This window comes from Eschrichtius robustus, chromosome 7 (assembly GCF_028021215.1).
Source record: "Eschrichtius robustus isolate mEscRob2 chromosome 7, mEscRob2.pri, whole genome shotgun sequence".
NCBI classification, from domain to species: domain Eukaryota; kingdom Metazoa; phylum Chordata; class Mammalia; order Artiodactyla; family Eschrichtiidae; genus Eschrichtius; species Eschrichtius robustus.
Genome location: NC_090830.1, coordinates 92,039,911 through 92,055,087, shown reverse-complemented (window position 1 = coordinate 92,055,087; position 15,177 = coordinate 92,039,911). Strand labels below are relative to the sequence as shown.

General features: G+C 41.9%; 2 protein-coding genes across 13 annotated transcripts in view; one reads left to right on the top strand and one right to left on the bottom strand.

Annotated features, from left to right (window-relative positions):
• Nucleotides 1-1,869, bottom strand: part of WASHC2A (WASH complex subunit 2A) — a 56,240-nt gene extending 54,371 nt beyond the window's left edge. For all 11 annotated transcript variants that reach the window (XM_068548057.1, XM_068548065.1, XM_068548061.1 and 8 more), the window contains exons 1-3: nt 1,764-1,869; nt 1,556-1,678; nt 602-766 (exon numbers count right to left, since the gene is read on the bottom strand). In XM_068548057.1, coding sequence (XP_068404158.1) covers nt 602-766; nt 1,556-1,678; nt 1,764-1,766 — 291 coding nt within the window. In that variant the 5' untranslated portion in view covers nt 1,767-1,869. The remainder of the gene's footprint in view (nt 1-601; nt 767-1,555; nt 1,679-1,763) is intronic.
• MSMB (microseminoprotein beta) overlaps nt 1,547-15,177 on the top strand; it is a 50,145-nt gene continuing 36,514 nt past the window's right edge. The window contains exon 1 of one of the 2 annotated variants that reach the window (XM_068548070.1): nt 1,547-1,952. The gene's annotated coding sequence lies outside the window, so the exon portion shown is untranslated. Of the gene's footprint in view, nt 2,017-15,177 lie in introns of both variants that reach the window. The other variant, XM_068548069.1, reaches the window with a different exon arrangement.

Sequence of the window (15,177 nt, the reverse complement as noted above, 5' to 3'; positions counted from 1 at the left end):
TTATGGAAGATTATGATCTTCTCTAAAGAGGGGCTCTGTCTAATTTATCTATGTATTCCTAGAACCTAGCACCTAGAAATTCGATAAATATATAGACAAAATAGCACTTGGGTTAAAGCTCAATAATCTGTTTAGAGCTGATTCTATGGCATAGGTTCAGCCATCATAACAAAATGTTAGTTGAGAATATTCCAAGTAGACACACACATGCCTTTAATGTAACTTATCAGGACATAATGGATACAATCAATAACCTGATGGTGTCCAGAGGATCAGACCAGGTGTATGGCTTTCCTTACACAGCATGCTCATAACAAAACTTGTTGGAGTGCCATGCAATTCAGCACAACTGCTGACTACACCAAAACTAAAAATCAGTGAAAACACTGGAATATGAGGAAGTTTTATCATTAGGTTTTTTCAAAGGCTTGAAAAAAAAATAAACTTTACTAATAAAAAGGGGGGGGACATCAATCTCCAAGAACCACTACTTCACCAATATTTAAGAGAACCTAATAATGAGTCGCTTAGTATCACAGTGACTCTTGCTCCTTCTAACAGTATTATTTTTTTATAAGTCTGATGTAACTAAGTAACTCACGTTCTCAATGAACTGGGTATTAGACAGCATAAGGAAGTCATTGAAGACATTATGTAGTCGACAATCTGTGGCTTTAGTTTCCCGAATTAGTCCATCCACTTGTTTCTTGATTTCATGGGTCCTAGAGATAGTCTGCTGTGAGAATTCCTGTAGAAACTGTAGTAACTATTTAAAAAACAAACATACAGTAGAATCAATATTATATGCACCTATTCTGCGTGTCAAAACAGAAAAGAACCCATTTCCTTTCGCCTGTGTGTGTGTGTGTGCGCGCCCGTGTGCTGGAATGTAAAAGGGATGCTGCTTTTGACAGTACCAAGACCAAGTAGCATCGAAAAACATTAAGAAAGCTCATCAGAACAGTGGCAATGAGTCAATGGATACTTGCTATCTCGTTTCTGGAGGAATTTAAAAGTCCTGTTTGGTTGTCATTCTACAGGGATCAGAGACAAAGGGAAAAATATCAAACCACTACTCTTACCCAAAAATCCTATTCAAATGGAACTCTGGAATCACAGTTCTGAGCTTATTGGGCCCCCGGCCTAAAGAGTCCCACTCAAGGATATCCATATACTGGTTTGTCTACCGCTCCGCTCAGTCCAGGTCCCAACATGGAATAGCCTAACTAGTGCCATGTAAGCCTGCGAGGTGGCGGAAGCCGATCCCCGCTCAGGGTGGAGTTGGGCGCCTGGCTAGAAAACCCAAACAAGGAAGGGCCGCAGTCCGAGTGGGAACACTGAGAGGGCTAAGGTCGACCAGCCCGCCTCCGCCCAAGTGCCTGGGGACTACCATCCGGGAGTTTTCGAGGGCGAGAAGGGACGTTATTAAGTCAATGAGAGGCAACAGGATCGACTGGGTGGAGGGGGACTGGGGGCTCCCATCGTCCCGCTCGCAGGCCGCGCATCACCCCAGAAGGCCCGCCCTCCCCTCCGGTCCCTGGGGCCCGCCTCTCACGCCGGCGTCGGCTGCCAGCGACCAGCTCTGGCTGCTCCTGCGGATCTCCTCCACCGACCAGGGCCGCTCCCACACGGGCTCGGACACCGGCGGCCGCTCCTGGTCGGGGGTGGTCCCGTTCATCTGCAGCGGGAAGGACGAGAAGAGGGGCTGAGCTCTGGGGAGGCGGCGGTCAGGGCCAAACCCTAACCCGAACCCCCGCCCTCACCATCCTGGCCGTGCAGTTCGGTAGGCTCAGGGAGCCGCAGGACCACACCCGCTGAGCCCCGAAAGTCTCCGGAAGCTAGCGGTGCGGCCCTGGCACGTGACCGGCCTCACGTGACCAGAGAGCAGGTGACCTGGCCCTCATGTGACCGGATGCGGGGCGCTGCGGAAGGAGGCCGGGCTGCTCTCTGAGGTACGCGAGTTAGAAGAGCCCTGCAGTCCCATGGGTGGACTTACAGATTATCATACTAAGTGAAGTAAGTCAGAAAGAGAACGGCAAATATCATATGATATCACATATGTGGAATCTAAAATATGACACAAATGAACTATCTGTGAAACAGACTAACAGATACAGAGAACAGACTTGTGGTTGCCAAGGGGAAGGGAGGGTGGGGGAGGGATGGATTGGGAGTTTGGGGTTAGCAGGTGCAAACTATTACATATAGAATGGATGAATAAGGTCCTACTGTATAGTACAGGGAACTATATTCAATATCCTGTGGTAAGTCATAATGGAAAAGAATATGAAAAAAAGTTTATATATGTATAACTGAGTCACTTTGCTATACAGAAGAAATTAAAACAACGTTGTAAATCAACTATACTTAAAATAAATTTTTAAAAAATTATTTCACTAAAAAAGAGCAAGGGTGCAGACGCCAGGGGGCGCTGAAGGGGTGGGTCGGCCGGGTTGCGCTTCAGCTGGAGGGCGCAGGTGGCGGCGCGTAGTTAGCCCCGGAAGCACGCAGGCAGCCAGCTGTGTTTAGAGAGAGGAGCCAAAAGGAGGTGTGGGAGAACAAGCCTAGGGGCTTTAAACATCCGGCGATGTGGGCGGAGGAAGAGCTCGCCGCTGCTCCTCTTCCTTGCTGCGGCTCCTCTTCCTTGCTGCGGCTCCTCTTCCTTGCTGCGGCTCCTCTGCCTGTCTGGGGGTCCGCCCAGATTTACTGGAGATTGATGTATCTGGCTGTCATCGTACTTTTAACGACGTGCTCGGTTTCAGCTCACTGTGTAGGGCCTCCTTAAACATCCTTTACTCCCTCTGCATTGCTCTCAGACTCAAGTCCAAACTTCTCATATGACAGGCAAAAGCCATTTGTAATCTGATCCCTGCATGTGAATCCATCCTCAACTTTACCAGCTTCCCACGAGCGCTCAGTGATCTACCTATTCCACCTCACACTTCCTTGAAGGCCCCTCTGCAGAGTTCTTCTTCTGCCAGACCAACTTGCTTTTTAAAATGAAGATTCCAATTTCTTTCCATTCCTGTGTGCCCAAGTTATTTAATCCCTGTGAGTGTTCCTCAGTGAAAGGAAGTTGCATGTCTTGCAGGGATGTGGTGTTAAATGTGATAATATTTGTAAAATAGCACGGTGCCTGTCATACTGTGAGCATTGAACATAGATCCTACCACTTCCCCATGCCCTTTGTTTATCAAACTCTTGGACTTTGTTTTGTTTTTGCTTCTGTCTCTTTACTGAAGACTTCCCTGGTTATCCCAAGGATAGTTTTAAGTGCCCCCCCTCAGTTATTTTCTACATGCTTGTACAAATATTCATCATAGAGTATCACATTATATTATAGTTTATTTATAATGTCTCCTCTTTAATAACAATACCTAACATTTATGAAGTGCTCAGCATTTACCACTTTATACATGTTAATTCATTTAATTCTCACAGTGACTCTGTGAGGCGGGTAGTCTTATGCTCATTTTATAGTTGAGGAAACTGAGGCACAGGGAGGATAAATAACTTACTCAGGGTTAGACAGCCAGTAAAGGAGCAGAGCCAGGAACCCACACCATTAGCCGTTATGTTACTCTATAGCTAGTAGTTTCTTGAAGGAACTTCATTTTTAAATTGCAATCTACCAACCTCCTGGCCATTCCCCTACATTCATTTAAAATATTTTAAAATAAAACCACTTAAGAACTTGGTTGGTAAAATTGAGGTGAGCCAGTTACCAAACTTACATCTTATATAACATCATCATGGTCAACTTCAGTGGCCATGTGGATGACCCTGGCCTCAATGTGCCTTACTAACCTTAATCTACATTCCAATTCTCAAAGTCCGTGGATTACCCACACCCTGGGCCTTAGCAGCTGGAACTTTCTGACTTTTAAATCTGGACTGCAATAGAGCAGCCTGTTAAACTTCCAAGTCTCTCTCTTATTCCCTGGTCTGTTCTCAACTAACCCAAGCCTCAGTCTCTCAGTGCCCCTCCTCCCCATTTCGCCCTCTTAGCTTCATTTCCTTGCTTGTCCTGCCTGCAGCCCATGATATTAGCCTTCAACTTCTCTTGACAGCCCTTTAATATCCCCACCTTATGTTTCTGACACATGGTCTCTGCTAACTCCTAGCTTTGAATCAGTCCAACTATGCCCTTTCTCCTTTCCTACACCTAGGTTACTCAAGGAAATCACTGCGATTTCATATTCTGCAAACTTAGCTGGCCCCTCAGCACTGACTGGCAGTCATTTTACTTACACTTGCTCTATGTACTCATCCTTGATTAGATCCCTTCCATAACTTTACCATGTGGTTCAAACTATCCATCCTATTTGCCTCTGCCAGAGAAAACAGACTTCTTCTCACCTCAACTTAAAATGTTTCTATGTCTACACCTTCTGTATCTCATACAGTTCTTTCTTTGCACACAACAGAATTTGACTGGCAAACTCAAACAAACCAGAATTTGTGGGAAAGATATTGCAAAGCTCACAGAACTTAAGTAAAGCCAAGCAGACACTGGTCTTGGGAAGAGCATAAAACAGAGGAACCTAGGGCAGTCTCCTCTGAGCCCCTGCCACTAGAAGGACTCAGTTCCAGTCATTTCTCTTCTTGGTTTTCTCCTCTGAATTTCACATTCCTGAGATAAATAGAATCTCATTAGCTTCCCTTGGGTCATATTCCCACTCCCCTAATTGGCTTTTCTACCAAGACCACATAGAATGGACAGAAGTGGTCCCCAAACAAAAAGTTGGGACTGTTACCAAAAGCAGGGAGAAGGGATGCTAGGCAAACAAAACCAGCAGGCTACATGCTGCCTCTGCTCCTTTCTTTCAGTCTCTGGAAAAGTCATCCCCCCTTTCGCCCAAGGCCAGTGACCACTATGTTCTTGATTGAGCCTTTCCTGCTTCTCCTGGGATGGTGCTGTTTTGAACTCCCCTTCCTGTGTGTTCAATCTTACTCTCTTTACTAGTATTCCTTCAAATGTTTTTGAGTCATGCTTTGTATTGAATTTGTTCATGTTAAAGAGATCTTGCACTGCAATAACCATGCCTGAGAATTCAGATAAATCTGTCATACTGGTCATTCTCTTGCTATACTTACATGATTAAAACTGTCAACCAGTGAAAATCCTAGAGGAGTTTCCTGCCATGGTATTTGCGAAGTCAACTGTATCAGGGGAGATCCTAGGCCTAGAGCCTTAATCTGAGCTTCTCTGAGCTTAATCTGAGTTTCTGTGCCCAGGTGTCTGCCAGGGATCTTGTTAAAAAGCAGATTCTAAATGAATAGGTCTGAGATAGGGCCTTAGACACTGCATTTCTGACAAGCTCCCAGGTGATGCCCAGGCTCCTGAAATTAAAGAATGTTGGGATAAAGAGCCAGGCTAAGTGGCTAAGTGTTCCCTGGTGAGCAGTGCAGCTCCATGGTGCCAACCTTGACAGCCAGTGTGTCTCTGTGTCATATGGAAAATGACTAAGAAAGAGCTGTCATAGTGGAGAGAGGCCAGGACTTGCTTCTGGAGGCCCCCATGGAGGCAGGGAACTGGGCCCCACAAATTATGTAGTGGATCCTTGGTGGCAGCGGGGTGTATTGGGGCCAAGCTCCTTGGGTGGTAATGGAAGAAAAGTGCTTAGGCTTAGAAACTGAACTAGCCCTCTCTTGGACTGTTGGCTTTAGGGTGGCTCAGACTCAGCAGGACTCCCCACAGTTTCCTTGCAACATCCTGGGCTAATGGACCACAGGGGAGAAGATGAGGGGTCTGCCCAGACATTGTCCCAGGCACCTAGCCAATGCTAGCTCAGGGAACCAAGCATTAATGATGATTATATACCAGCTACTTCCAGATTCTAATCAATCAAGTAACCAATCAACCACTGCATTAGGAACTTCAAAGGAGAGAAAGAAACAGAAAGATAGAAGGAACCAGTGGTACAATACAATTGGCAATACTATAGGAATTCAATATTGTAAATTCCAAATGGATCTTGCAGATTATAACTTACTACTGGGGTTTCAGAGTATGGAGAAAGTTCTGAGGGCCGTGGGGGTCAGAGAGGAAGAGAGGAAACACACTGAACTTTGCAGTGTGGAATTGGAGAACCAGAAAGAATTGTTGTTTTTGATGTTGTCCTAAGTATTTTACTTCTACAACAACATCATTATAGAAGAGCTCTAATTAAATATTTCCAGGTTGCCAAATGGAAAGATTCATAAGCAGTTGGTTTGAAATAAGGGAGAAATTTAAAATAGCAAAATGCATAAGCCTGAGACTAATCAGTGACATAAAGAGTTGTTCTGGCTGTGTTTCCAACTTCTCATTGCCAAAGAGGAGAAGGTTCCTCCTTTTCTTGATGTTACACATTAGAGCTCAGAAAGTGGATAGCTCAAGGGAGGTCACAAAAAAAGCTTTAATAGTCTAGAAGCTGTAGGGTTCATTGTGTCCCTCAAACCTTACCTGAAGTATAATTTTTCCAGCGTACTTACATAAAAGACTTTCCAGCACACACGCACACACACACACACACACACAAACACACAGCTTCACTTAGCGGGGTGCTGGTAACCTGCTTATTCAAGAGTGGGTGCTACCATCCTTAGTCCACAGCTGGATATGGCAGCCCCCTTTCCTTCCTTAAGATTCCAGCATCTGGGGAGTACTGTGGGGTAGAAGGGAGGGAGAAGAGAGGTCATAAATCCTGTTGTGCAAGTGTTGGTAAACCACTTGTGCCTACTCAGCCCGTTCCCTGAATGCCTAGATAGGTTAGCAAATCTGCCATTTGTGCAAAGGCAAGCACATCCAGAGGAAGAAAAAAAAACTGTAATCAAACTCATTCAACAAATAATACACAAATATTTCTTTGAAAGTAAAATCAGACTTTACAAAGAAGACTAAAGTCCTTGCATCTACCCCACCCCAAGCTCTCCCCACAAGCCAACACACACCACTCACTCCACTCTTCATCTCATCTCATCCACTCAGAGGCGATCTTAGCTCTGAGTCTGATGTTTAAGCCTTCAGAGCTTTTTCTAGGTGTTTATGTACATATGTCTGTCTGTCTGTCTATCTACACACACAGTATTTATTTATGTGGTTTTACACATATAAACTAATTCTGTACCTTTCATTCTGTGTATTTTTAAATATTCACAATATGCCTATCCATATTATCAAAAATGAATCAAAATTATTCTTTTTAATGACTGCAAAGTATTCTGCAGTATGAACATGCTATGGCTTATTTAGTTGTTCTCCCACTTATGGGAGACATTTAGGTTCTTTCCAGTATCTCACTGTTATAAGCCATGCTGCTAGAATATCCTTGACTATACTTCCTTGCACCTGTATGCAAATGTTTTGGTTTTAATAGAGATGATAAATTGTTCTGCAGATTGTGCCAATATACACTCCCAATGGTGGGCTATGAGGGTAACTGCTTGCCCAACTTCCTAACTAACACGTGCTATTATCAAAATTAAAAGTATTTGCCAATCTGGTCAGTAAAGATGGCATCTCAATGCCATATATTTGTATATCCTTGATAACTGGTGAGATTGAACATCTTTTCTTGAGCTTATTGGCAATTTTAATTTTCCTCGAATGGTGTTTTCACATGAATCTCCCATTTTTTATTCACTTAAATCTTTTTTCCTGTTATAGTCAATCATTTGTTTGGATTTAACCATATTACCTTACTTTGTGTTTTCTACTTCCTATGGTCTCTTTGTTTCTTTTTTCTCCCCATTCCTGATTTCTGTTGGGTTGATTGAATTTTCTTTGTTCCATTTCTTTTCCTCTGTTGGTTTGAAATTTATACATTCCATTGCTTTTTTCTAATGGTTACTCTTAATTTTTTATACCCACACATAAAGTTATACTTGCCTAACAAAATCTAAAGGTAATCAATATGTATATACTCTTCCTAAACAGGACAAGACATTTTCACTTTCTTCTGCTGTTTCCCTTCTCCCCAACTCCCCTGTTCATATCATCCAGAATTCTAATTCTAAATTGTTTTAAACATTTTTTGCAATTAATACTAATTTAGTCTTAAACTATAGGATTGACTGAATTGTGTAAGATTACTTGGCTAAGATTACTTTTTTTCATACTGCTTTTTCCTCTGGATTCCTTCAGTCTTTTTTGTATGTAGGCGTACATCTTAAGTAGTTCTTTCAGTGAGAATCTGTTGGTGCTAAACATTCTTAAATGCTGAGTACTTAAAATATGCCTTCGTTTCGCCTGTGCTTTAAAGTGATACTGTAGCTGAGTGTAGAATTCTAAAATGACAGTTATTTTCCAACAGCTCATTGAAGATATCGCTTCATTGTCTTCTTGGATATAGTGTTGCTAATGAAATTTACAATGAAAATCTGATCCTTATTTCTTTAAAGTTAAACTATCTGCTATGGTAACTTTTAGCATTTTTTTCTTTATTTTGATATTCTGAAATTTCTTAGCTTTCTTCACTTCTGGGGAATGCTTAGCCATTGATTAAATACTACCTCCTCCTTTCTCTCTATATTCTCCCTCTGGAATTCCTAAATGAAAGGTAAAATGTCCTTATCCATTCTTTATGTCTCTAAACTTTCTCATCTTCTTTTTTTCTTTGTTCTATTCTGTAAGACCCCGTAAACTTAATCCCCAGCTTGCTAATTCACACAGTGTGTCTGTTCTGTTATTCAGACTATCTTTTGAGGTTTTTCTTTTCAACAATTTGGGCTTTAATTTTCAAGATTTCTAATTGGTTCTTTTTCATAATTCTTTGGTTTTATTTTGCTTTATGTTGCAGAAGATACTACATGAATTTGTTTTAATTGATCTATTGATCACATATAAGATCTTCCATTTGCTCAGTTTGTTATCTATCTTTCATGGCAGTGGCATTCCTCGGACACTAGCACTTCTTGATTGTACACTAATTTTCTGGTTTAGAATTCTCCCACCTGATTCAGGATTCAGCAGAATTCCTATGTGGGTGTAAACTTAGGTTACCTGGGGGCTTGGCTTCTCCCATGGTTTCATATCAATTTCTTTCTTTGGGGGGCCACATTGTTTGTTTCTGTACTCTCAAGCAATCCCCCTTCATGATTTCAAGCCCCGGCATGAAGTCAACAATTTATTTCTTATATCTGTTGTATAATTTATAAGGATACAGCATGGAGGGGAGTAACTTTCAGACTGTTTTTATTGCATAATCTTAAATCCCTAAATTACACTTTTTAAAAAATCTCAGCAAAAGTCTTGTTCTTTACTTAGGAGAGTAGAAAATATCAGACACAGACTCAAAGTAGGTTTGTGTGTGTGTGTGCACGCATGCACATGCTATGACATTTGAACTTGTTTTTACAATGTATTGCAATAATGTTTTAGTGTCAGTGCACTAAAGAGTTCAGTTTAACTTAAATATATAAGTCAACCTGGAATCTCCTGTTTAAAAAAAAAAGGAGGGTTAATATCTGTAGGGAGGACCTTAAAGGAGTAGCTGACAAATAATTCTAAATCTCATGATAATCTGCTTGTTGTTTTGTTTGTTTGTTTATAAATTTATTTGTTTTTATTTTTGGCTGCATTGGGTCTTCATTGCTGCATGCGGGCTTTCTCTAGTTGTGGTGAGTGGGGGCTACTCTTCATTGCGGTGCATGGGCTTCTCATTGTGGTGGCTTCTCGTTGCAGAGCACGGGCGCTAGGCAAGCGGGCTTCAGTAGTTGTGGCACGTGGGCTCAGTAGTTGCGGCTCGCGGGCTCTAGAGCGCAGGCTCAGTAGTTGTGGCACACGGGCTTAGTTGCTCCACAGCTTGTGGGATATTCCTGGGCCAGGGATCGAACCCATGTCCCCTGCATTGGCAGCCAGATTCTTAACCACTGCGCCACCAGGAAAGCCCAATCTGCTTGTTTTTTGATTTGCGTATTGTTGCTCAGTCCAACCTAAAATAAAATTCACAGAGCTGGTTCAGATATCTCCCTCCTTGTCTCTCATTACAATCTGCAACAAGAATGGGGACTTTCTCCTCTGAGGCTTAGGTTTAACACTTAAACCACCAGGCAGGTGCCAGTGGGAAATATCCTCTCTGCCTTGGCTATAAATCTTGAGTCCTCTGGCAAAAGGCCACAGGATGATAACGTGATGCTTCGAAAAGAGATGCACTTCCTTTGTAACTGGGACTGACTCTGCAGTTTTCTTCAATGAAATTTTTCTTTATTGAATGTAAGAAAAGAGTTTAGGGATTTTCCTTTGTTGAATGTAAGAAATAGAGGTCATTTTATGAATGTCTGTGCTTCTAAGCTTTGGAAAGGAGTCTTTTAAAAAAATTGTTTGAGATATAATCGACATATCACATTATATTAGTTTCAGGTGTACAACATAATGATTTGATATTCATGTATATTGCAAAATGGATCGCCACAGTAGGTCAACGTAACACCCATCACCACACATAGTTACAAATTTTTTCCTTGTGATGAGAACTTTTAAGATTACTCTCTTGGCAACCTTCAGATATAAAATAAGTAGTATTAATTATAGTCACCATGCTGTAAATTACATCCCCATGACTTGCTTATTTTATAACTGGAAGTCTGTACCTTTTGACCTCCTTCACCCATTTCTCACACCCCCCACCCTCCGCCTGTGGCAACCACCAATCTGTTCTCTGTATGTCCGAGTTCATTTTGAGGAGGAGGGTTGTTTGCTTGCTTGGTTTTGTCTTTGATTTTATATTCCACATTTAACTGACATCATACGATATTTGTCTTTCTGGAGAGGAAGCTTTATAACCTATTCTGACCCTATGGAGATAAAAACGTCTGTGTTTCTACCTTTTTTTGTTGTCTCTTGCTTCCTTTTATCTCTTTCTTGATCTGTGAATACTATGCCATCTTTATCTTCTTTTTCTTGTCTTCTCCTTTGCCATCCGGGCCCAAGTTCTCATCTCTTTGGCCTTTGCTTCTTCTCATTTACTGACCATATGTGAACCAGAAAAATAATTATAAAAATGATTTGTTGTTTTAGCTAATATAAATGTATTATCCCTGTTTTCATTGCCAAGCCAATGAGTAAGAATTTTTACCATTCCTTCACTGAAAAAAAAAACAAAAAACAAAAACACTCTGTCAGAACTAACAGAATTATTATTATTTTTGGGGGGGGATTATAATATACCTACAGAAAAGAGCACCTATTGTAGCTATACAGCTCAGCTAATTTTCACATAGCTATACAGCTCAGCTAATTTTCACAAATGGAACAAAGCTATATAACCAGTACTTAGATCAAGAAACAAAACATTACAAACACCCCAGGAGCCCCACTTCTGTCCCCATCCAGCTCTACCCAGACTTCTAATAGCATAGATTAATTCTAGCTATTTTTGTGCTTTATATCAGTGGAATGAAATGTCCTAGTTCCAGTTCCCTTAGGAGCTGACCTTGCAACAAGGACTTTAGAGCAGGTAGTTTATTGGGGAGGTAGAGTGAACACTGGGCAGGGAGTGAGGAAACAGAGAATGGAAGGCAGCAGCCAATAAAGGACGTATTAAGAATCAAGCTGTCCCAGTGAGTGACTGGAGCCTTCTCCCGCAGGGAGTCTTTGGAAGGCACCGCCAAACACACTCCTCAGAATTCTCTCTCTCTGGGGGGGGGGGAGGGAGCTGGTATATTCATATAGCCAATTATTATTTGTCCCTCTAATGCCTTTTCCTGCCCCAGCATCCCACCTAACAGCTCACATTGCATTCGGTTGTTGTGTCTCTTTAGTCTCCTTTAATCTGGGATGGTTCCTTAGTCTTGTTGTTTTTTTAAAATTTTCCTTTCATGACCTTGATACTTTTGGAAAGTACTGGCCAGTCATTTTGTAGAATGTCCCCATTCTACAAAATTTAGGTTTGTCTGCATTACTCCTCATTTTAAGGTAAAGAAACTGAGGCACAGAGAGGGTAAATAACTTGCTCAAGGTCACACAGCTCACAAATCATAGAGCCAGTACTTGAATCCAGACCATCTGGCTCCAGGGTGCTGGTATGTATGTATGTATGTATGTATGTATTTATTTATTTATGGCTGTGTTGGGTCTTCGTTTCTGTGCGAGGGCTTTCTCTAGTTGTGGCAAGTGGGGGCCACTCTTCATCGCGGTGCGCGGGCCTCTCACTATCGCGGCCTCTCGTTGCGGAGCACAGGCCTGGCAGGAGACAGCAGACTTCTGACACTTAGGAGGCCCAGTGTTGCATGTGTCCATTCCATTTTAGTGTCTCCTTTTTAAAACATGTTCACCAGTACCTGATTCCTATTTTTGCTAAGTGTTCCCCATCTGACAGAGCAGTAGATATCAAGTGGACCAAATGTATGCTAGTATTCCTTTTATCCCTTCCAAGTTTTTTTTTTAATAAATTTATTTTATTTATTTATTTATTTAGTTAGTTAGTTATTTATTTGGCTGTGTTGGGTCTTCGTTTCTGTGCGAGGGCTTTCTCCAGTTGCGGCGAGCGGGGGCCACTCTTCATCGCTGTGCGCGAGCCTCTCACTGTCACAGCCTCTCGTTGCGGAGCACGGGCTCCAGACGCGCAGGCTCAGTAATTGTGGCTCACGGGCCCAGTTGCTCCGTGGCATGGGCGATCTTCCCAGACCAGGGCTCGAACCCGTGTCCCCTGCATTGGCAGGCAGATTCTCAACCACTGTGCCACCAGGGAAGCCCCCAAGTTTTTTTTTTAATTTTGAAAAATATCAAATATATATCATCTAGATTCACTAGTTGTTAATATTTTGCCACAGTTACTTTGTGTCTCTGTCTCTATTTTTCAGAAGCAATTTGATTCAGGTATCATGTCACTTTATCCCCAAATACTTCCATTTAGGGACTTCCCTGGTGGCGCAGTAGTTAAGAATCGCCTGCCAATGCAGTGGACACGGGTTCGATCCCTGGACCAGGAAGATCCCACGTGCCGCAGAGCAACTAAGCCCGTGGGCCACAACCACTGAGCCTGCACTCTAGAGCCCATGAGCCACAACAACTGAAGCCCTTGTGCCTAGAGCCCATGCTCTGCAACAAGAGAAGCCACCACAATGAGAAGCCTGCACGCAGCAACAAAGACCCAACGCCCCCAAAATTAATAAATAAATAAATTTAACAAAAAAAACTTCCATTTATATCATCTCCCAAGAACAAGAATATTCTGCTACATAACCATAATTATCACAATCAGGAAATTTAATATTGATACAGTACTGTTACTTAACATTGTCCATATTCAGAATTGTCCAATTGTCCCACTAACATTCTTTATAGTGATTTTTCCCTAATCTTGGATACAGTCAAGGATCACACATCGCATTTATGTGTCTTGATTCCTGATAGTAATTTGCTTGGCTTCCAACTTGAGAACTGAACCATATATATTGCCTGATGACAACTGCATCTCATATTTGCTACAATTCCCCCTTTCCACGTGAGTCTCTGTGATCAGTCCTGACCCTGCATCTTCAAGCCAGACCCGTCACCCTTCTTTGTACTTCACCACATTCCCACTCATAGCCAATCAAAGAAAGCCCCAAATTGCCCAGGATCCTCTGTAGCTGTTCCTTGGGACTTTGCTCACTTCATGCCCGGCCTGCACCAGTTCCACAATTGCATCAGCTACCAATCATGAGTTGTATCTCTGAGTTGGGGACCAGTTTTAAGGCCCTTAATCTTAGTGTGATACTTGGTTTCCTTGTTTTTGGCCACTGGCAAAAGACTTTGACTCAGATTCCCTGCTCTGATTTTTCCCTCATTTTGTCATTCCAAATACTAAGTTAAACCACATTAAGTTGAAACTGATATTTTTGTAGGTCAAAGACAAGTATTTCATATGGTTCAACATAAAAAATTACCCTTGAGTGACTCAAACACCTAGGGACCCAAAAGCTGGCACAAGCCTACTTGGCCAGCACTGCAGCAAGGCTGATTCCCAACTTAGTATACAATCTGTTTCAACTTTGCTTGCCCAAATATCTGATTATTTTATTATACTCTCTTTTTACCTCTGGTAAGTCCCTTCTTGTTCTTCTTTCAGAATTATTTGAGCTACTGTTGCTTGTTTCTTTTCCCAAATGAACATTAGAATCATTTAGTACCAAAAATATCCTGTAGATATTTTAGAAATAGATTTATAGATCAACTTAGGAAGAATTGACATCTTCATGATTTTGAATGTTCCTATACAAGAACAGAATATGCCTTTCCATTTATTCAAGTTGTCGTTTTATTCCTTGGTAGAATTAATTCTTAATAAAAACTTTATTGAGATATAATTCAAATACCACAAAATTTACCATTTTAAACTGTACAATTCACTGGTTTTTAGCATATTCAGTGTTGTCCAACTATCACCACAATCAATTTCAGAAATATTTAGAATTTTGGAACCCTCAAAGACAAACCCCATACCCCTTTTTTTTTTTTTTTTTTAAGAAATTCACGTTCTTTTTTATTTATTTATTTATGACTGTGTTGAGTCTTCGTTTCTGTGTGAGGGCTTTCTCTAGTTGTGGCAAGTGGGGACCACTCTTCATCGCGGTGCGCGGGCCTCTCACCATCGCGGCCTCTCTTGTTGCGGAGCACAGGCTCCAGACGCGCAGGCTCAGTAATTGTGGCTCACGGGCCCAGTTGCTCCGAGGCATGTGGGATCTTCCCAGACCAGGGCTTGAACCCGTGTCCCCTGCATTGGCAGGCAGATTCTCAACCACTGCGCCACCAGGGAAGCCCCCCATACCCCTTAGTTATCATTCCTCTGTCCTCCATTCTCCCACCCCCTAGCAACCACTAACCTATTTTCTGTCTCTATGATTTTGCTTATTTTAGATATTTTGTATAAATGGAATCATACAATATATGGTCTTTTGTGACTGGCTTCTTTCAATGAGCATGTTTTGAAGGTTCAGCCTCATTACATGGATCAGTAATCCATTCCGTTTTCTTGCCTGACTATATTTTATTGAATGCATATGCCACATCTTTTCCATTCAACAGTTGATGGACATTGGAGTTGTTTCTGCTTTTTGACTATCGAGAATAATGCTGCTATGAACATTTGTGTAGAAGTATTTGTTTGAGTACCTATTTTCAATTCTTTTGGGTATGTACCTAGGAGTGGAATTGCTGACTCATATAACAGTTCTATATTTAACATTTGAGGAACTGCTAAACTATTTTCC